This window comes from Typopeltis vanoorti, chromosome 5 (assembly GCF_054136105.1).
Source record: "Typopeltis vanoorti isolate ZY-2024b chromosome 5, IOZ_Tvanoo_1.0, whole genome shotgun sequence".
Classification (NCBI taxonomy): Eukaryota; Metazoa; Arthropoda; class Arachnida; order Uropygi; family Thelyphonidae; genus Typopeltis; species Typopeltis vanoorti.
Genome location: NC_143553.1, coordinates 75,277,558 through 75,302,206, shown reverse-complemented (window position 1 = coordinate 75,302,206; position 24,649 = coordinate 75,277,558). Strand labels below are relative to the sequence as shown.

Genomic DNA, 24,649 nt, shown 5'->3' with positions numbered 1-24,649 from the left:
AGAACATAGAAAGATATTAAAAGACACTGAAATAAACATTGAGACACACTAAAGCTATACAATTATAAAGTTATGATATTCGACTGTAAATTACAGTTATTATGAACTTGTGCTATAGTCCGTGTTAAAGTTCTATTGCTGTACACTTGTGCGTGTGTGGAACCATGCAATCTCCAGTATCTAATAGTAGAGCTGAGTCAGGCAAATTATAGCTGAGATTATTATTCATATGAGGAGGGTCCAAGGTGATTTCTTTTGACAAATGTGTAGGTTTAAGTTGTTATCCAATTTACTTCATGTTGGCGGCTTTCGTTGTTCGTGTTTATTGAAAACAAGACATGAACTGACAGGGCAGTTGCTCTGGTTCTCTTATAAACAATGTCTTTCTGGTGCTCCTCGAGACGTAGGAGAATAGATTTCTCCATTTGGCCATAGTAAGGTTTTCCGCACTCATTTGTGACTTTGTATACACCGGGAAATTGTAGAAGGTTGTGAGATTGTTTATTATTATTATTAATCCTGACACCTCCAAGGAGTCCGAAGACTCATCGCGGGAGGACACCTACAGCTGTCTCAACCACCACACCGTACCTCACTTGATCTTATTTTTGGAAGAGTCGAGAAGCATGTTTGTATGTTGAATTTCTTTAAGATTCTACTCAGTTTTTTGGATAGTATGCTGATATATGGCAAGGAGATATAACCTTTGGAGTCGTTCTGTGTCTCTACGTTGCTACATTGACGGTGGGATAATTGTTTGTTGATACTTTTTAAAGAGTAGCCATTGCTTTTAAAGGTCCATTTAAGATGTTGTAGTTCTTTTTTTAGTTCTTCATCTGACGGTGCAGATCTTGCACGATTCGCAAGAGTTGATATAATACCCAACTTTTGCGCTGGATGGTGATGTGAGGACGCATGCAAATATCTGTCCGTGTGTGTTGGCTTTCTAAATATAGAGACTTTTATTGATTCAGGTGTCTTGGTGAGTTTAACATCAAGAAAACAGAGGGAACTATTTTCTTCAATCTCCATGGTCAATTTTATATCCTGATGGAGGTTGTTTAAATGGTTGAGAAACCTGTGAAGATTCTCAATACCATGCTCCCATGTGAGGAATATATCATCCACATATCTAAGCCAAATTCTTGGTTTTAAACTAAAAGAGGAGACTGCCTTTTGTTCAAAATCCTCGAAAAAAAATGTTGGCTAATATAGGAGAGAGGGGACTTCCCATAGCTAATCCTTTGACCTGTTTATATAGTTCACCTTCGAATTCAAAATAGCCAGGGTTTACATTTATTTATATATATATATTTATATATAAATGGAATAAATGCAGCACATATAAATAATTAAACAACACATTTAATTACTCTTATATTTCATCTCAATCAGGGAAATAATATTAAAATTGCCAAAACACACATAAATTTGCAGAAACAATAAGTGGACAAGATCTGAACAATATAGTGTTATCAAAACTCTTGTTAATACAGCCTCCAATCTGTTCTACCAAGGCTGATCTTACTGCTGAACTCTCCTTTATTTGCCAGATTTTTCCTGTTCCAATGGCTAAAAAAGATCAACAAATTAATTGTTCCTCCCATCTTTTTGAATCCCTCTCAACATGCTGGTCATGTAAATGTTATCACTAATCCTTATATCCAGGGCACCTTGCTAGAACTTTAAAAAAGAACAATTTCTGCATGACATTCAAACCTTATCTAAAGTAAATGAGGATACCCTCATTTACTCTTCCAAGGATTCTCTATCAGTCCCAAGTACAGTGATATCTTGGCTAACGAGTGACCCTGCTAATGAATTTTTCGGCTAACGAAGATTTTTTTGCTGTTTTTCGGACTCGGCTAATGAATGTTTTAGTGGATGCATGCGCTAACATAAAGCAGCAAGCATGAACGGTCAGGCCATTCCAGGAGCTTATCTTTTCCATCTGTATGTGTGTGACAAAGAAATGAGCTGTGAAAATCCATGTGGCTGTGAATGCAAGAGGTAAGTTTTGTATACAAAACACATGTTCCAAAGATGTTTTGATGCAACTTCATTTACCAGTCTGACTCTGAGGGAATTCTAGAAGGATCATTATCATATCCTTCATGCTATTCAAGTCATTGCCATAGCATGGGACAAAGTGTCAGGACACTTAATGCTGCCTGGAAAAAGTTATGGCCAGAGTGCTGCAAGATGAGAAGTGCTGTTTCCAGTGTTCAAGATGCTGAAGATGATACTGGGGAACACTTGCTGCTGAAAATGCTGACATTGTAGATAAGATTCCTTGGGTAAAGCATTACATTTGGAGGTAAATGAAGATGTAGAAGAATTAGTTGAAGAACACTCAAAAGAACACTGACAACAGAAGATCTTGAAGAGTTGAAAAAGCAACTGAATCAGGAAAGAGACAAGGAAGATAAAGAGTGCTCATCAGAGAAGGAGGACAGTAATAAAAAGGGAAGAATGCCAACAGGTGACATTAAAAAAATGCTACACTACTAGGAAGAGTTTCAGTCTTTGGCTACAAAGTGGCATCCCAACAAAGATGAAATGAACAGACTTTGTACCTTGGTGGAAGACAAGTGTCTGAATCACTTTAAAAACATTCTGAAAAAAAAGAGAAGTTCAATCAACTTTGGACAGATTTTTGACTTCTCCTTTAGCAAAGAGACAGAGGCCAGCTACTGAAGAAGAGGAGACTTACCTTGAATAAACTTTAAAATTTGGAAGAATAGTAAAAACGTTGTGTACATATTTTCAGTTTAATAACGTATATATACTGTAATAGTGTAAAGATCATCAGTTTTTCATTTTACTTTCCATTCTCCTTCATCTAATTGGGTAGCTGTTCATCTCAGCCTTTGGGGAGTTTTTGCCCTTTTATAGTGTGCTTTTTACTATTTTATAAAACTTATCTTTAAATAGTACGCAGCATCCAGAACGAATTAAACAATTTTCTATAGAAACCTACAGGAAATCATGTTTCTGCTAACGAAGATTTTGGCTAACGAATGAGATTCGGGAACGAATTATCTTCTTTAGCCGAGGTATCACTATATTTATAAAGTTCCTGGTTCCTGCAAGTCATCTTAAGGTCAAATTGGGAGATCAGCTAACATCTGCCTGAAGAACATAAAAAAATACATCTGACACCATAAGCACAGCCAGTCAGGGTTTGCTGACAATGCTTTGAATATCCTGAAGTGAATCAAATGGGAAAAAACTACTATGCTTCACCACAAAAAAAATACAAATTTGAAATACATTTTTAAGAATTAGCAGCAGAATTTAAAAAAATAATAATAATAATAATAATCTTAATAAATATGGTTGTATTAAACTTCCCAAGACTGGGGAAACATTAATTCTTAGGCTTCCTGCCCATTACAGCTCAACTAGCCAACAGCACTCATAAAGGGACCCCTGATAGGACTTTAGGCTTTTGGTCTAATATTTTTCACTTATTGTTTGTGCAAATTTGTGTGTATTTTTGCAATTTTAATATTGTTTACCTGACAGCATCTCAGTGACTGAGATTTATACAACTTCCAGGATGGTCACTGGAAGATGTATAAATGATTAAACATGTCCTTCATGGTGATGAGGATATGTTAAAAAGGGTGCAGAGAAGATTCACAATGGTGGTAACTGGTCTTTCCAACTTGGAGTATGAAGATAGATAGAAAGAATGTACGTAAAGCCTTGTGAATAGGATAAGGAAGTGGGGTATGATTGAGACATATCAGTTAGTCAGGGATTGTTGTCAGGTTAACACGGAAGAAATTTTTCATAGAATGGAAGAGGGGATAGAACAAGAGGCATCCCTGGAAACTGTATAAGGAAGGTATAAACAAAGGAATGTGGAATAGATTTTTTACACAGAGAGTGGCTAGTGAATGAAATGCATTGCTTGAGTATATTGTGAATATAGACACATTGAATCAGCTTAAGGTATGGTTAAATGAGTTTTGTATATATGTATGTGATGGTATGCCTCCCATAATGAGTCTCTGACTCCATGGAAGTCAGATGTTCATAATAAGATTCAAAACCTGGATTGACAACAGCAGCATCTTCCTTGACGAGCACCATGGGTTTGTTTAAGGACTGTGTTTCAGGAATCTATTTATTATAATAAAGTGCCAAATGAATTGAAAAAGGGCGATGCACATACAGGTGTGTATATATGTGTGTGTGTGTGTGTGTTTTACAAAGCCATTTGATACATTGCCACATGACAAGCCAGTAATTAAACAAGAACAGGCAGGTTGGATAATAAATTAGAGACTGGCTATTTAAGAGGTATCAGTCTTCCTGATACTTATCAGACAGCTACAGCTAGTGACTTTCCTCATCTAAGAGCAATATCCTAGAAGAACAGTCCCTAGTGATGTTTTGGGACCACTGTTTTTTTAACTTGTATGTTAATAATAATTGGAAAAGTTTGAATGGTGATATGCAAGTATTTGCAGATGATGCAAAGTTAGGAAGAACTATAAAGAGAAGAGAAGATACTGTAGCTTTGAAAAAGAACTTGAACTGACTGGGTAGATGGATAAATGAGTGGGGTTACAAATTCAATATTGCAAATTGTAAAATTTTAAAATTTGGAAAGCAAAGATAGGATGCAGAGTATACAATTAATGGGGATATCTTAGAGAAAGTGAAGGAAATGAGGGATATCGGGAATTATCGCAATGAAGTAGAGGAGAATGATATGTACTCTGGCTGCATATGAATTAATGTGCATAGATTTTGCCACCTGGTTTTCACAAAAGGAAGAAGAAATATTGGGGAATGTTAAGAATAAAAACAGACTAAAAAAATGTAATCTGCAGAGACTAGTGGATAAGAGGAATAATGGGTTCTGACTGAGACAAAAGTCAGTAAGGGGTTATTACCAGGTTAATGTAGATGAGATTTTATATTATAGAAGTAGGTTGACAGGGAAGTTGCATAAAGAGGGTATGAACCAGAGGGTAAGAAGCAGGTTTTTTCCATGGAGAGTGGTAGTGTGTTTGGAATGCATTGCCTAAGAGAAAGGTGAGTGCAAGGAAAGTGAATGCATTCAAGACATAGTATGAGCTACAGTACCAAAAACAGTACAAAAAACAAATATTTTAACGAAATATTTGGTTTAAGTTCTGGATTCGGTTTTACTTCACTATTTTAGTTGAGTGCTGCATGTTTTAACTGTCTCTACAATGTTTATTAATAGTTTTGTGCATTTTTAATAGGGTAAATAAGTTGACATTCATAGTGGTTCATTCATTTTGTGTAGCTATAAAATGGATATATCTCCAATCTGTACTCTTTCTCAGCATACATCTATGGCTCAAAGATAAATTGACAATGAGCGTGGTGTCCATTTGGGTACTGTTAATGCAATTATAAAGAGATTTAAGGAGGCAGGTACCTTTTCTCTTGACAGAAAAGGAAAATGTGGATGAAAAAGGAAAACTACACTTACTAGTTAGGAAAAGTGAAACTGAATCCAAGATTGTCTGCCGTAGACTTAAATAGAGATTTGACAGCTAGTAAAATTAATTCTTCTGACATGACAGTCCATCGAAGATTGTTGGAAGCAGGGAGGACTGCCTTCAGACCAAAAAAGAAACAACAGTTGACAAAGATCATGCAGAAAAAGAGGCTTCAGTGGACAAAAGTACAAAGACTGAAGGTGGGTGGGAGGTCCCACCCATCTTCAAACAAGTTCGTAAACATCCAGCTAAAAAGATGTTCTAGAGTTGTTTTACAGATGATGGTCCAGGTTCACTTGTGCCTGTTGTTGGTATGAGGTAAAGTGAAAATAAATAAAAATATTGGAGAAAAAGTGGTTCCACAGATCCAGAAAGACAAAGAATTCATCTTCCAACAAAATTCTTGCTCATTGCCACACTTCAAAAAAAGTGAGAGTTCCTCAAAAATCACAACATCCAATTGCTTCAGTGGCCAGGTGACTCTCCTGACATTAATCCAATAGAAAACTTGTGGCCATAGTGAAAAAGAGACTTGGAAAATTAAATTGTGATACAAAGGGTAACTTAATATAATTCATTATAAAAGTATGGTTTTGAGATGCAGAAATAAGAAAAATGTGGTCATGTTAGTAGACTCCATGCCTAAGCAAATTAATGAACTTAGGAACAGAAGAGCATGTATAAATTATTAAGTAAAGTTGGAGTTTAATTTTTGTACTTATTTTCTTGAGAAATTAAAATGCGAGTGTTCAGATCACCTTGTTTGTTGCTGTACGGTATGTGACAGTAGGACCTGTATAAGGGTAGTTGACTCCATGAAGGTCTGATGATATTAATAATGAAAGATTCCGTAAACCTCAACAAGCATGGCCATATGAATTTGACAAAAATCTGGGAGATAGTCATTTTAAGATCAATTTAATATTTGTTAACTTCTCTATATCCAAAAATAGGTGATGCGAAATTAGGACTTCAGTTCTTTATGAGAGGTTTAAACCATTTGTACTTATAAATTAATTGCTGCTGTTTGCATACTGTGACAAACTGTTTGTGCTCTGAAAATGCCTGGAATAAAAGTAGTGAAATATTAATAACTAAATAATTAAAGAAATATCGTATTTTCTTCTTTTGAATTAAACTGCAAAAATCAAAGATGAACACCTAAGCCTTTTAACATGTCCAACAGGTATGGTATGGAAGTACTGACATTGCACTGGCTTTACACACACACACACACACACACACACACACACACACACACACACACACACACACACACACACACACACACAGTCTGTTGGGTGTCACGACTTATATCTCAGCAACAAAGTGTAACAGTCACACAGCTCACGCACCAGTACAACAGTGGGACAGTTCAACCCATTTCTACATGCACCATACTCTGTCCTTTGTTTCTCTTGGGGGTTCTACAGGCTGGAGACTAACTGTCAAAAAAAATGTTTACACACTTTAACAGATATCATCTATGGACTTTTTTCAAAGTTAGATCAAATCATGGTAGCAATGTGTAGTATAATGTTCTCTCAAAAGAGGTCGTTACTCACATGAATACTAGCATCATCAAGAGAACCAAAGAGAAGCAAAGTACAGAGCATGGCGAATGTACAAATGGGTTGAACTGTCCCACTGTTGTACTGGTGGGTGAGCTGTGTGACTGTTGCACTTTGTTGCTGAGATATGTTGTGACACCCAATGCTCACCTCTAGGATCAGCAATGTAATGCTGACCAATGTGAGCCATTCTACTGGATGTCTGTTCATGGTTAATCTAGTCCTGGTACATAAGTCAACTTGGCAACATAAGTCCAATTGGCTTATTTGCCAGGTGTCCCCATTACTGGCAAATGTTTAATGATTACATACAGAGGATAGGTGTGCCCATATATAGTAGTCGCACACGACTGATTGATATCCCATGTTACTTCACTGTCATGCCAAATATGTAAATCAAGGGTGGGAGGTTCCTAATGCAAAGCTAACTCAGTGTATTTACAGGATAGTGAAGTCATTTATGACAGCTGATGAATATTGTTCTCACTTGGATTACAAGTGAGAATTTTTGGCTTAACCCACCGTTAGTAAGGTGGGGTGTCACAGACACCAAAGATTTTAAATTGACTATAACTTTTTAACAATGCATGGCGGTGAGTCATGTCTCAGTATAGCTTCCCCTCCCATAACCCACTATGCTATAGACGACAGGCTGTTGTGGACAAGCAAGTTTAGTGTGCAGAGGTGTAAAGTGTGCTGGGATCCACCAGTATTTACATTGTTTTCATGTATATTCTACTAAAATATTATTGTTACTGCTGTGTCTTCTATATTTTTACATACCAACTATAAGCAAATACATTTCTGTAAATATTTAGAGGGTATTTTAAGAATAATATCTTTTTTTTTACCAGATGAGTTATAAGCAGGAAGAACAAAGGTTATATCAACTTATAGATGATGCTAAAAGTAAAAATAAAGATATTTAATTAGTTAAGTATTTTTGGGTAATAAAAATTTAATCAGAAACAGAGGTGATGCATGAGAAATGTTTAGGCATTTAGTCTGGCAAGTGATCATTATGAAGGGATTTTAACTATAGTATAGTCCGACCACAGAAGCAAGAGCTATCATTGGCAGAATGCCAAGAAGAGTCAATTCATGTTGAAGGGGAGAAAGAAATAAAGTGATGTACGAATTGGTCACCAACACGCGAAATCACGTGCTTTATACGTAAAATTTTCCGACTGTTATACAAGCAAAATGGTTACCACTTTAAAAAATTACCATGATCATAAAAGAGAAGTTATATTTATTTTGACGTGTAATAATAAACACTCATCCCACAATGCAGATTGATTACCCTATTATCAGAAAGGATCCTCCTCCTTTTGACATGTGCAGAAGTGTTGAAGGGTTTTGTATCTGTGGGTGTACTATACCAGGTAACCAAACAAAGTTTGGTTATCTGGTATAGTACACAGATAAACAGTGGTTTGCAGAGCTAAATTTTTTGTGCATCATAAGGCACAGATACCTATCAGTCAATTCATGAGTACTCTTTTTCTGTGACTTTGAACCCTTTTAAAATGTCAGTTGAACCTGGTGTAATTTGGGCTTGTTTGCCTTATGAATTTAAATTTGGTTCAAAGGCTTGAGAAGTGTCCCATAAGATATGTGTGGCATTTGGGAAAAGATGCGGTAGCAGAACATACTGCGCAGAAATGGCTTAAAAAATTTGTTTCTGGTCATGAATCACTTGAAGATGCACCACGTTCAGGAACACCTTCCAGTATTGATAATGAAAAATTGCATACTGCTGTTGAAAATATTCAAGATTAACCCTGCGAAGGTCGCGGTTGAAAAAATTGCAGTGTAGGGGTCGCATGTATCTGAGAGATACATTCATTACCAGTATGTGCTAAAATGCGATAAAACTTTAAAAAAAAACACTGCAAATATAATACATGATGGTTTATTTATTTTCAGTTACAATCTAGAAATTATTGAACAAAGAAAAAAAACAACTAAACCAATACTATACTGACATCGGAGTTCACAGTATCTCTCAGATACAATTTACTATCAAATATCACTTTCGCATTCGACTCTATCATTCTCATCATCCGACTAGAGTAACAAATTCACTGAATCTCTTCAACATCTGATGGATTATCCAATCAAAATATTTTTCTAGCCAATTTCAATGGTAAATAAAAAAAAAAACAACTAAACCAATACTATACTGACATTGGGGTCGCAGTATCTCTCAGATACAATTTACTATGAAATATCACACACCTTTACATAACACATGTTAAACCAAAACTGATCATATACAGTGTGGAATATCACGCATAATATATGCATGCAAAGCTACTCATGATTCCAAGCTATACACTGGATGTGTGTAAGAATATTTATATTAAACAATTTGTTTGTATCTGTCAGATCAGCCGTGACCTCTGCAGGGTTAACATGTCAAGAACTTTCACAAATGCTTTGTGAGATTTGCCTATATGTGATTTCAGTAAGTTTGCTAAATATTAGGCTATGCAGTAAGTAAGTGAATCAATACAGTCTACAATAGGATGGAGAGAAATGTTTGTCTCATGGAATTTTGGTAGACCATAAAACCTACAAAGCCTTGCAAAATGAGTTCTTAACCTTTCTATGGCATCTGAATCTAAACTTATAACTTCATCTAGAAGGGAATTTAATTTCTTCAGTTGCCTGTTAGTGGGAGGGGGGAGCATGATCCAGTTCTTGGTATATTGAGCAATCTCGTAGTAAAAAATAAATTTTTCTTTTGTAATTTGAAGAATCCATAATTACTGTAGCTTTTCCCTTGTATGCTTTGTGATAACAAGGTGACTGTTGCTTCTCAGGGAACGTAGAGCTTTCTTTTCAGGCAGAGATATGTTAAATGGAGGAAGCTTGGCTTTAAGTAGGGTGGATGCAACTTCTAAAAAAAAAAGTTTATTTTTGTATCCATCTAATAGAGAATGTCTTTAGTTCCTTTTCAGCTACAGTGTGAACTGTTTCTGCAACAATCTGAGTTCTGCATATGTTACCACCGTTGAAATTTCTGCTCCAAAGATACTACTTTGAAATCCAGTGAAATATTAGTAACTCAATAAACTATTTATTTATTTATTTTGGTCTTCTGATATTCATACTTTGCACTAGATATTAATGAATTCAAGTCATTATGTAAATGACTTGAATTCATTCTACTTTTGACACCAAGGAGGTCTATAACGATACTTTCCTTCCTGAAAAAAAGAAATAAAAATAAATAAAATAAAATACGAAAATAAATTGTAAAAGTAGCAAAATGGCATATCACCATATTACTATACTTTAGATTAGAGATAGTCCTAGTAATATGGCAAACTGCATTGTCACCCAGAGACACTGGTGAATAATTGTAGATTGGACAAAGCAGAATGTGCATAACAGTCACTTTAGTAACAAAAATTAATGCAACAAATTATATTTTCCAAAATATCCATGTTCTTTTTACTGTTTGTCCTATTCTTATTAGTTGAATGGTTCTTACACAAAAGAAATATTCTTCAGACAATGATAAGCACTATTAATCACTTTATGGGATCTTATTGATTTATTGGGAGACATGCCACAGAGACTATGCATTATCTTACTGGATAACATAAAGAGCCACTTCAGTAAAAAATTAATGTAACAAATATTTTCTAAAAAAAAATCAATGTTTTTTTGACTTCTTCCTATTCTTCTTCTTTTAATTATTACACCTTCCATGAAGTCAGCAGATTCATTGTAGGAAGTTCATTCAACTGACAACATATTTATCACATAGAACCTTAAAATCCTTAACACTCCTTGAATTAACAGCACATTCTGGTAATGTGTTCCATTCACTGACAATTCTCCATGTAATAAATCTGCTTCTCACACCCCCTCCTCACCACACTTTACACAACTTCCAGGAATGAGCTCTGGTTCTTCTCCTCTCACCATCTACTCATTTTATAATCCCCTCTGGATTAATCTGATAAAATCCTCTCACTAACTTAAATGTCTCTATTATATCACCTCTCCTCCTCCTATCCACCAAACTCTGCAATCCACATTTCTTCGACCTTTCTCCATAGCCAGCATTCCAAAGTCCTGATATTGTCTTAGTCACTCGTCTCTGGACCCTCTCGAATGTCTCCACATCACATTGAAAACTAGGTGACCAGAACTGGGCACAATAGTTCGTGTGGTCTGACCAGTGCCTTATACAGTGGCACAACCACTTCCTTATCCTTACATGTCAGAGTACTTCTTATCATAGCAGCACTATGATATGGAACCTTCGCAACACTAGCAATATGCCCTCTAAACTTCAGTCTACTGTCACTCACAAATCTCTAATCTCATCTACTTCCTACAGTAGAGCACAATTGATATAGTACACAGTCTTATATATCTGCACTCAAAATGCAACCTTGCACTTATTGATATTAAAACTACAATCCCACTCTTTTGTCCAAGTAAAAAGTCTATTCAAATCTTCCTGAAGGGAATTAACATCAGCAATGCTACTTATAATTCTTCATAACTCTGCATAATCAGCAAATAACTGAAGATCTCCAGTCAGTCCACATGATATATTGCTTACAAACATGTTAAACAGTAGGGGCAGTCCAAGAACAGAATCCTGGGACACGGCACTGGTTACCCTCCTCTTTTTGAGTCACTGCTCCATCATACAAAACCTCTGGTATCATTCAGAGAGCCAATCTCTGATCTAGCTAACAATATACTATCTATTCCCTTCCTCTGCAGTTTGTAGACCAATATATCATGTGGTAATCTATCAAACGCTTTTTGCAAAGCCGAAGAACATCGCTGTATATGATTCTCCCTTATCTAACACTTCTTCTATTTCAAGTGTCATCCCCTAGAAGGAGGTTGGCAACCATGTCAGGGAACTTTCTTTCTTTCTTTTGCCTGGAACATTTATAATTCAAGCCAGTTCCAGTCCTTAATGTCTTCAAACCACATTCTCTTGGGTTCCCTTCGTTTCCATCGTTTCCCTTCTATTAATTTCTGAATGCCTTCTTGTCTAGTTATATGTCCAAAATATTTAAGTTTTCATTCTTTAATTATTTTCATTAATGTTCTTTTCATTTTTGCTTTCTTTAAAACATCTTCATTTTCTCTGTTCATGATATTTTCAACATTCTTCTGATGGTCTACATTTCAAAAGTTTCTAATTTTTTCTCTGCTTCTTTATTTAGAGTCCAAATTTCACTGTTGTAGAGAAGGCTTGACCAGATATAGCATTTTTTCTTTTTCTTGCATCTATGTTAATGTTTCTGGATGTTAAAACAGTTTTCATTTCAATAAAGACTTTTCTTGCTATCTCTATTCTTCTTTTTATTTCTTTAAGGGAATTTCCTCTGTCTGTAAACATTTGTCCTAAATATATAAAAGACTGAACCAGTTCAATTTTCTTTTGGTTAACATTATGTTTAGTTTCTTATTTATTCATTTCTTTGATATAATCATGTGCTTTGTTTTCTTCAGGTTAATAATTAATCCCATGTCTAAGCTTCTGTTGTAAATTTCTGTGACTAAGTTTTGAAGATCATCTTCAGATGCAGCTATAAAAGGACTGTGTCATCTGCATACCTGAAGTTCCTACTTTTACACCTTTCAATTCTGCAATATCTTTAAAAACTTGCTCACTTGTTATACAGTAAGGGTGATAAGGCACATTCTTCTCTTTCTCCTTTTTTGAAAGTTGTCAGAATATGCATTTTTATATCTTTTTGAAGCCATTTGATTCCAATATATATTTGTAATTATGCATAGATCTTTTCCTATTAACTCATTATTCTGTAGGATATGTATTCATTTCTTGTGATCTATTGAATCAAATGCTTTGGTGTAATCAATAAAAAGATATGCTCTTCTGATTATCGAGACTTCTTTCACATAATGTTTTCAAATTGAAAATTCCGTCTCTTAAGGAAGGAATTTGTCTTTTTGAAAACCTGATTGAGTGTCTTCTATTTCTATTGACAAAGTGTCTTTTATTCTTTCTAGGATTATTCTCAGTATTAATTTTGTAACATGGCTTGTTAAACTTATTAGTCTATATTCTGAGCATTCAAAAGTTGTTGGAATTTTGGGAATAGTGACAAAGATGGATTTCCTTAGATCATCAGGGCATGTATCCTGTATCATAGATGTTATTAAAAATAACCTTTAGGTCACTATTTTCATTTAATTTCTTTAACAGTTCGATAGGGATATCAGGGCCTGGTGTTTTACCTGTTTCATTTGACACTTAGAGCGTATTCTATTTCTTCATATGTAATTGGTTCACCATCCATATTTTGTATATCTGGTGCATCTATACAATCAGAGTCAGACATTTCTTTTACATATTCATTTCATCTATTTATGATATCTTGTGTCTCTAGTAGCATTTTTCCATTTTGATCTTTTATACAAAGATTATAGTTGAAATTTTTCATTTAATTTGTCAGAGCTTGGATTGACCTTATGCATTTCTTTACTATTGCGTTTGCTGCCCAATTCCTCTATTTCTTTACATTTTTCATTGAGCCACTTGTCTTTAGCCTTCCTACATTCATTTTTTTTTATAATTTTACAGAGTATTCTATACTGCTGTGTACTTTTCTTTGTCTTTCATAAATTCTAATATTGATTCGGTCATCCAGGGTTTTTTTTTATTGTATTTAATTTTTGGAATAATCTTGTTAGCTGCCTCATATATTGCACTTCTAAAATTTGACCATCTGTTTTCAATTTCCCCTGTGTTACAAACTATGTTGTCTTCTGTTTTATATCCTACATGATCTAATTTTTTCCTAATTTCTGAGTTAAACACCATTATGTTGTCAGGTATATTCAGAGCTGTCAAGTCAAATCTTTCAGTATGACTGTTTTTAGAAATGTTTTTTAGTTTAATTTTTAAAGTAGACACAACAGGGTTATGGTCTGAACCTATATCAGCACCTGGGTATGTTTTTAATGTTGGTTATATTATTTTTGTATCTATTATTTATCATTATGAAATCTATTTGATTTCTTATAGAGTTATCTGGGTTCGTCCAAGTATATCGTCTGCACTATATACTTGGACAAAGTATATAGTCTGCACTTCGGATGTTGAAAGAAAGAATTCATTATGCATAGGTTGTTTTGAATGCAGAATTGTATCAATCTCTCACCTCTTTCATTTCTTTCACCCAATCCAAATTTTCCAATTGGATTTTCTTCCCCTTCTCCAACCTTTGCATTCAGGTCACCCATCACTATGGGTCACATTTGATTTTACAACACACTTGTATAACAAGTTGTTTATTATTTTAACGGTATAATAGAACACAGAAACTAAGTAAATAATTAATTTATTAACTTGATGCTGATATTTCGCTGGTGTTATAACCAGCATCTTCAGAGCACAAAAACACTGTTTGTCACAATACGCGAGAGTAAAACAACATGGTGTACTTAAACAAAATTATAGCAGCAACACAAAGACTAGAGTCCTGATTTTGGCGCCCTCTATCTGAAAAAAAAAAAAAAAAAAAAGTTATCATATATTACTAGTCCTAGAAAAGTGCTAGTTTTTTCTCAATATGACTGTCTCCCAGATCTTCGGCAAGTTAATACAGCCATATTTGTTGAGATTTGGAGTGTGTTTTAGGGCTTCTGTCGCCTCTAAGAACAATCTCTCTGATGATTTATACGGGTTTCTGTGTAGTATCCCGTATAAATCAGAGAGATTGTTCTTAGAGGCAACAGAAGCCCTAAAACACACTCCAAATCTCAACAAATATGGCTGTATTAACTTGCCGAAGATCTGGGAGACAGTCATATTGAGAAAAAACTAGCACTTTTCTAGGACTAGTAATATATGATAGCTTTTTTTTTTTTTTTTTTTTTTTTTTTCCCCTCCAGATAGAGGGCACCAAAATCAGGACTCTAGTCTTTGTGTTGCTGCTACAATTTTGTTTAAGTACACCATGTTGTTTTAGTCTCGCGTATTGACAAACAGTGTTTTTGTGCTCTGAAGATGCTGGTTATAACACCAGCGAAATATCAGCATCAAGTTAATAAATTAATTATTTACTTAGTTTCTGTGTTCTATTATACTATTAAAATAATAAACATCATGTTCCACGAACACATAAGTCTGTCCACACGTTGTATAACAAGTGTTTATCTAACACACTTATCACCAAATCGTACAATGCAAGTAAATTACTAAAACAGGACCTACCCTTTACAAATCCATGCTGACCATCATAAAGAATGCTATGTCCATCAACCCAATACTGTATTCTCTTCCTTACCCATCTCTCTAACACCTTGACCACAACTGCAGTTATATACACTGGCCTATAGTTGGAGACTTCTGTCTTAGAACCATGCTTGTGGAGTGACACTATCTTGCCTTCTTTCCACTCCTTAGGAACCCTACACACTGCAAGACTTTCATTAAATAACCAGGTCAGGGTCATAGCTAACTGTGGTGCACATCCCTTAAGAATACGTGGTGATATGTCATACATTCCCACAGCCTTATTCAGATCTAACCCAACCAACATCTGATACACCTCTGTTTCTTTCACTTCCAATTCTCTTAATACTTGCTTCTCTTCTATATATTGCACAGGATGATCATTTACAACAGTATAATATACGTTGATAAGGTGCTTGTTCAATACTTCCACCATATCCTTTGCAGCTGTTAGTCTGCTGCATGACTATCCACCAATGTTAATCTGCTATAATTATTCTTCCTCTTACTTGCCATGTAGTGGAAAAATTCTCGAGTTAACCTTGGCCTGACCAGCCAATCTCCTCTCATACTGCACCTTTTCTTTCTTTACCATGCTCATCGCCTAGCCTGCACTTTATACTCTTCATAGGTCTGATTACTGCCTTGTACTTCCTCCATAACATTTTATTTTCCAGCACAGCTTGCTTGATTTCACTGTTCATCCATTTCACTCCTACTCTATTTACTCACTTAACCCTTGATATGCAGTCATACATTGCTTTTGTCAGATACTGCCTTGTGAATTTCCATGCATTGTCAACATCTTTTCCACTCAGCTCATCTACCCAACCTACTGATGCTAACTGACTAAAGAGTTTCCTATAATCACCTGCTTTATACTTCCACATGTATCCATTTTTGGCAGAGACCTTTTCTTGTTTCATCAATTCCCAAACAAGTACCTCATGATCACCCTCACTAACTGGCAGTAGTGTCAACACTTCATTAACAACTATATCTTGTGAAGTTATCACCAAATCCAAAACATTAAAGCCTCTAGTTGCTTCAATCACATGCTGCTAAAGATACTTATCTCTCAGAAATTCCACAAACTCGCTCTTCTTGTTCCCATACACTATCTCCTTCCTTATCAACAGATCTCCACAGAATCAAGAGACTCATCGCAGGTAGTCCCACTCTCACATGCACAGTTCATTGTACCTCGACTAAATTGCATTTGCTGTCCCTGCACTCACCAAACTCTTAAGTAATGTGCATTCCAATCATCCACCACTCTTCATGCAAAAAATCTACTCCTCACCTCTTTGCTCACATCCACCTTATACAACTGCCAGGGAGCCATTCTCCTTGTCTCCAAATATTCTATGAAAAATCTTATCCACATTAATCTAGTAATCACTCCTTACCAACTTCATAATGGTAATTACGGATATAGACCATATTGGTCTGTTCCAGTCTCATTATCCATCTAATATCCTTTTTTGAGGTCTACCCAGACTTTTCTTTCCAACTGGTTTATATTCCTTACCAACTTATATATCTCAATCATGTCTCCCCCCTCCTCTATCCACTAGGCTCTGTAATTTGCATTCTCTCAATCCGTTCTCATATTCCACATTCCAGAGACCAACTTGGTCGTCTCTAAACCCTCTCCGACATCTTATCCTCTTGAAAACCTGGCTAAATCTGTGCACAGTAATCCATATGCAACCTGATCAGTCTTGTACAATGGAATCAAAACATCCTTGCTTGTACAAGTCAGTGTTCTCTGCATCACTCCCATAATCCACTGTCTCATCCTCACAATTTTAGAAAAATGTCCACAAAATTTCAAGTCCCTATCCACCACAACCATCCAAATCCTTCATCTCCTCAAAAATATCCTTGCCAATCCTATACTCTGCATCTCATCTTTGCTTCCCAAATTTTAAAACCTTACACTTTGCAACATTAAACTGACATCCTCGTGCGTGCGCACGCACACGCTCCCATTCAGACAGTCTATTTAGGTCCTCTTGCAAAGCTACAATATCTGCTCTGCTTCTCATAACCCTCTCCAACTTTGCATCATCTGCAAACTGTATATCACCATTTAAGTCCTTTCCAATTGCCCCAAGGGTCTGTTTTGGGGCAATTGTTTAATTTGCCTGCCACCCCCCATACACAACCTGTTCATGCCTATCAGACAGCCAATCTCCAATCCAACCCCATTTGTTCCAATTTAACTACTAGTTTACTGAAATGATTCTTATGCAAAAGAAATATTCTCCAGACAACAATAAAGCACCACTAATCACTTTATGAGACTCTTAATTTACGGATAAGCCATTAAAAAAATGGGAGAAGAAAGGTGAGCAATACATATTTTTTTCATGGAAATAGGATTTTGCATAATTTGTCAAGCCCTGATGTCACTTGTATATGGAAATTATTATTAACATCGGACCACCATGGAGACAAAGAACTCATCATAGGAGGTACATACACTCTCTCTCGTGCAAAAAGATCATCAAACCATTCACAGTTTCTGCACTCACCATGCTTTCAAGCAATGTGTTCCATCAATCACTCTTCATGCAAAGAATCTGCTCCTCACTCCCCTGATCACACTATCCTTATACCTCCAGGGATGATCTCTTGTTCTATGCTTGTCTCCCTCTACTCTAATATATGAAAAATCACCCTTGCATTAATCTGGTAACAACCCTTCAGCAACTTGATTGTCTCAATCACATCCCCTCTCCTTTTTTTATTCAAAAGGCTCTGTGAGTTTCATTCCTTCAATCTCTCCTCGTAGCCCACATTCCATAGACATGACACTAACTTTGTAAACCTTCTCTGAACCCTCTCAAATACCTCATTCCCCTGAAAACCAGGCAACCAAATCTGTACACAGTAGTACATATGTAGCCTGATAAGAGCCTTATATAAGGGAACCATAACCTCTTTTCTTCTGCATGTCAATGTCCTCATTATTGCCATAATCCATTGATTCTTACAATTTTGCCAAATGACAAACTTGACTCAAAATTCAAGTATCTGTCCACCATCACTCCTAGATGTCTCAATCAATTCTACCTTCATCAAAATTTTGCCATTAGTTATATACTTTTCATCCCAACCTTACCTACCAAATTTTAAGACCTTGTACCTTGTGAAAATAAACAGTTTCACTCACTTGCTCAGGCATATAGTCTATTGAAATCCTCCTGCAAAGCAACAATATCTGCTGTTTCTCATAGTTTTTCCCAACTTTGCATCATCAGCAAGCAGCTGCATGAAGCCAATCCCAATATCACTAACATTAAACATTAATGATCCCAAAAGAGACCCCCTGTGGCACTCCACTAGAGATCCCCTTTTGTGTCACACTCCTCCATACACAACCTGCTGATGACATATGACAACCAATCACCTATCCAACTGACTAGTTTGTTATCTGACCATTTGTTTTAATTTAGCTACCAGCTTGTTGTGTGGCAGTATATTAAAGTCCCCTCTCCCCAATAAACCCATACCGATCATCACCATCATAGTGAATACTACTATCATCAACTTAATTATGAATTGTTATCCTCACTAACCTCTCTAATACTTTAACACACAGATTGGCCTATAATATGTAATCTCAGCCTTAACAAAACCTCCACCCCCTTAAAGTGATTTTTCATCTTGCCATTCTTTTTGAACTTGTCCTGTGCAAGATTTATGTCAAACAAGCTTGACAATGGTGCTGTTAATTCCTTACAGTAGTGTTTCCCAAAGTGTGGTAGGCAGAAGGGTTTTAGCAGGTACGAGCCTTTTTTTTAACTTTTTTTTTTTTTTACTTTTATATTTTTATTGCAGATATATGTAGGTCTATTGTATAATTAATTTTTCAATAACTACAAAAATCTAAACAGAGTTTTAAACAAATTGTATTTCTTGGCATGTACTGACTGACCTCCATTAGGGCATATACGGCATGATTGTGATCCAACCACATGGTTCGAACTGTTTGCATTAAAAGTCTCCACTAAATTTCATTTTTCTTATCAAACTCTTATTAAAATTTAAATTTCACAGTTTTTGTGTTCACCATATGATGTAGCCTGGATTTGCATAAGTAAAATGAATTTAAATATTAAAAAACTTTCACATTTGCAATTTATTGAAATTAAATGCCTTTATACATGTTTGAATGAAATATTATAACTTCTCCCAAACTGCCTTTGCCTGAGAAGGACTACACTGATGTTATTATAAATTTTAAAAGGAGTATGTGGATAATAAAAGTTTCGAAAATGCTGCTCTAGAGCATTCCTTCAAGATGCACAGGATATACTATTAAGTCCAAGTGGCTTATTAACATCAAGTTTAATTAACTGCTCATGTACCTCCAGCAAATTCACCATCAGTTACTCCTCCATACATCACTGTCACCTTCATGAGGATGAAATACACTAATTAACTGCTTATTGAATATTTTAACTTCCTCTGCTAATATAATCCTTTCATTGTCATTCTATCTTCTACTTGCCATATATCAAAAGAACTCACTAAAACTTTTCTTGGCTTGATTGCTAATTTCTGCTCATACAGCATTTTCGATGTCTTTACCAACCAAGTCACCCACCTAGCCTGTCACAGTGCCTTCTTACCAATTTAATGCAGATTTATTCAATCATTTACTTTTATTCAGAACTTATTTAACCTTTTCACCTTTGGAATATAATCAGACACTGCTGCTGTTAAATAGTTTTTGATCAAAGCACTTTTTTTTTTCTTTTTTTTATGTTAAAATTTTAAAGAGTTCCAGAAAATACATATGAAAAATTTTTCATACAATGCAAGAAGGGAAAGAACAAGTGAAAGCAGGTCAAAAATGTGGTTAGCAAGGTTGTGAGAACCAGGATTTTAGTTTGTCGAGTATCAAACAAGTGGAATGAGTTGTGAGCGATGATAGTGAGTCAAGACCATTTTTAGGGTATATGCCACCCTAAATTCAAGGAAATTAGTTAAATGAAAAAAAAAGAAAAAGAAAAAAAAATGTTATGGTTGTAAAAAAATGTTGACGGTTTTCACCGTCCTCCAAATTTGCTGCTGCTATGCTTGGTTGCTTAATGGGTTATGACGGTTCTGCTATAAGTACAATGTTAGCGAGGGGTTCTGGCTATATGGAGATATACACTACTAATAATAAAACCTTTCGATTTTATGCCTTACGCTTTTGGAGATTCCATGTATTTCAATTCGTGAACAAGCCGGTTTATTAACTAATTCGTGGAATGAAATTCCTTTGCAAAATATAATTGTACCAAAAGTTAAAGGAATAGTTAAATATATAAAAATAAAATAAAAATGAATTTAAAAAAAAAATACCCGCTGTTTCAAATTAGCATTGATGCAATTAATGTAGTATAAAACTTATATGTGATTCCTTAATACTGTCAAATCTCTATTCATTCAAATAAAAATATTTATAAAAGAAAAGAAACGATGGTTAAATATGCCTCGATTCATACTTCCAATTACATAATAAACATATAACTTTCAAAAAGAAAACGTATAGGAGCAACACATAAAAGTTCTTTGACAAGAGATGCACTTCTCCCACACCAGACCGATACCAAAACAATTCATTGTGAGGAGGTGAGGGCGCCCTCCTCAACATGATTTCAGAATACCGCTTACAAGTGATTAAACAAACCACCTGGAACAGCAAAGCAACGAAAAAAGAAATATAGAATTTATTCAAAAACTCCAGTATATTTCATCAAACGTTACGTGGACATCGTAAAGGGTAGTGAATATACGTTCATGCAAGAAATTAACATAAACTGGGTTGTATATTGGCCGAAGGATTTTAATAATTGATACTAAGTAAAAAACACCAACAAGTTTCGCCAAGTTAGCTGTCTGGCTTCATCAGGGTATATAAAAGAGATACAAAACTGTTCGTGAAGGAATGAACCGAATACGATTGTATTTGTTACAAATACAGAAGAACACGTACATCAAACGCATGGAGCGTGTATGATATCAACTGTTGTTATGCAGGAACATTCTGTAATTAGCAGCGAAATTTAATTCTGGCGTGCTTAATGATCTTATGAGGATCTTCCAAATATCAGCTAGAATTAATCCTTGATTTCTATTGAGGTTTCGTTTAGAACGGATGACTGCTATAGATTCTTTTATGTTTCGTGAGCGGAAAATTTCTAAATAAGGCATGGAACTTTTGTCACATTAGATGGTGTGGTTTGTCCTAGAGAAATGAAAGACTAACTTAAAGTTGTCTTCTCTGTTGTTGTTGTTTACATCTCCGACATGTTCTCTTTTTCTTATTTCCAAACTTCTTGAGGTCTGACCAATGTAATTTAATCCACATGTACAGGGGATGTTATAGACACCAGCGTATTTGAAGAAGGCATAGCTGTCTTTCGGAGATCTTAAAAAGGTCACGGATAGACTTTATAAGTTTAAAAGTCATTCGTATTTCATGTGGCTTGAGGAGTGTAGCAATCTTTTTAGAAACTGTCCCTGCATAAGGAATTTCAATGGTGGATTTATAACGTGTCCTAGATTTATAAACTGATCCATAAGAAAAATATCTTATGGATCAGTTTTTTTGTTTTTTTTTTGGATAATCATTGTTATCAGAGTCTTTCATATATGGGATAATTCATCTTTGAGATCTTTTTTTCTTCTGTTGTGATGCAAGTGGCCCTATTTTTTAAGCATGTGTGCGAAGCTCACTTTTTGAGAAATATGATGCGAAGATGGAAAGCGTAAATATAGACCTGTGTTGGTTGGTTTGTGATAGACTGCAAGGCTGATATGCCCATCCATTTGTTTTTTTAATTTTGTCCTAGAGAAATGAAAGGCTAACTTAAAGTGTCTTCTCTTTTGTTGTTTACATCTCCGACATGTTCTCTTTTTCTTATTTCCAAACTTCTTGAGGTCTGACCAATGTAATTTAATCCACATGTACAGGGTATCCAGGAATGACAATTGTTTGTCATTCTCAAGTTCCAAGGTGAATTTTCTTTTGTGATGGAAGGAGTTAATGTTGGTTAGAAAATCAAAAAGATATTTTTCTGTATTTTTCCATATGATAAAGATGTCATCGAAAATCGTTGATCTCGATCTCCGAAACAGACATTCTTGCAAGCCTGGATATAATATCATTATTTACTATTGTTCCAGTAGAAGAAGTAATCAGCATTTTGAGCTTTTCCCTCAAAATATTGCTTCTCTTTTCCATCATTGCCTAAAATCTAATTTTTTTTTTTTATGGAATGGAACGATTTACGAACAATTAACAGAACTCGCAATGGGCAGCCCTCTTCCCCCCCCCTTATGCAGATCTCTTTATGGAGAAACTGGAAAATAACATTCTGTCACAATTCGAGCCTAAACCCACAGTGTGGTGGAGGTACGTGGATGACATCTACGTACAACAGAGATGAAGCGAACAGTAATGATGAATTAGTAACTTCTCAACAGTAATGACACCCCCACGATTGTACATTGTCTTATAGTAGACTAGTACAGTCTACTATTGGGCTTTAGTGGATTGCAATTCTTATGCATTTAAAAAAACTGCAGAGACAAGGCGAACAGGCATGATGAATTCGTAAATTTTCAACAGCAGTGGCATCCCACGATTGTACATTATCTAATAATTTAAAACAGCGGATTTTAGGAATAAATAATGAATTTTAGGAAGATCATAGAGACAAAGCGAACAGGAATGAAGAATTAGTAACTTCTCAACAGTAATGGCACCCCCTACGATTGTACATTGTCTAATAATTTAAATATATCCTTCTCAGAAGTACAAATCGTGTGCTTCTTTTCATACTTGTATGGGTAATGGCTGCATTGAATATAGATATATCTGATACTAAGGACATTTCAAATCACACAGAGTATATTATTTTCTAAAATGGTGAGGGTTCTATATTCATTTTTAAGAGTTGCTGAAGGAAAATTAAGACGGAAGACCCTATCATGAAACGAGCTAGAAAACGTTTGTGTACTTTGCAACTGCAATTGACCTACAATGCTCTTTGTTTTCTTCAAAAGGTATAAATATGTGAATACCGTACATCCGTGGCAACACGAGCATTAGTTTATTTGTATACGTAAAAAAATCACCTAACTCCTTTTATTCCTTTATAGAGAGTAGGCTAGACTGTTTTAGCACTATCTTCTTGTAGACTGAGGAGGAAGCTCAATCTCCAACAGTAACTAATCAGAGATAGCGGGCTCAAGACTATCACTATCACTAATTATAGGTGACAACCGATGAAGAGACTGGCAATCAACCGTTATCATTTCGTTGTTATTAAGTATAACAGGATATGTTATTGTCTGAAATAGTGTAGGTTATAGGGTATCGATTTTCTTGCGTTTACGGGACATAAAACCCACTTGCAAGCGCCAGATATCGACTAACTTGAGAACCAATCGAAGCAATGCGCAAAAAAAATTACTTCATTAGGCGACTAGACTGCAATATTCAGGGGGCCGAACACAGAGGTTGGAAACGTCCCTACCATTAATAATGTCTTATTAAATCAATAGTGCATATTATGTACTATTGGTTTAATTGATTTAATTGTGTACAGCTTGAAGAGAAATCAATGGACACCACAGTGTGAAGAGCAAATAGCAATGACGCCTACCTTAATAAGATGTAGGACCTCTTTCACTGCAATAACTACTGCAATCCTACTTTTCACAAGTGTACGATAGTAATCAACAGAAATATTCGACAATTATTCCAGTAGGCATGTAATGTGGTCCGGGACTGTTGTGGGATGAACGTCCCTTGACTTCTCAAGTTGCTCTAGTTCAACAGAGTTGAGATCAGGGCTTTGTGGAGGCCAGTCAAGTGTGATGTCGTTCATTTTCAGAAACGATGAAGTTACAGCAGCAGCGCTATGACACAGTGCATTGTCTTGCTGAAATATACACTGGAACGTTCTGTAGGTACGGTAACGACTTGCTACGCTAAGAATTCCTGTTAGCGTAGCAAGTGTGGAAAGAAGTTTTTCCAAGCTTAAACTGATTAAAAATTATTTGGGAACAGCAATGACCCAAGAAAGATTGATTGGTTCTAGCAACTATATCGATAGAGGCAGACATAGCTTATAATAATAAAAATTTAAATTTAAAAGAACTTATAAACAGTTTTATTGTGCGATATTATTATTATTATCCAAGACTCTATGGAGTCAAAGACTCATCTGGGATATCCCTGTAGAGCAAACATTTAATTAATATTATTACTTAATTGTTTTGCATTAATGTTTCTCTTGTAATAAAAACAAAATAGTAATTGGAGA

At 35.4% G+C, this 24,649-nt stretch overlaps 1 protein-coding gene across 1 annotated transcript in view; it reads right to left on the bottom strand.

The window, feature by feature from the left end:
- Positions 1-24,649, bottom strand: part of por (Protein-serine O-palmitoleoyltransferase por) — a 277,914-nt gene that overhangs the window by 214,334 nt on the left and 38,931 nt on the right. Inside the window, exon 2 of the mRNA XM_090393431.1 lies at positions 10,180-10,275. Within this exon, the coding sequence (XP_090249557.1) occupies positions 10,180-10,275 (96 nt within the window). The remainder of the gene's footprint in view (positions 1-10,179; positions 10,276-24,649) is intronic.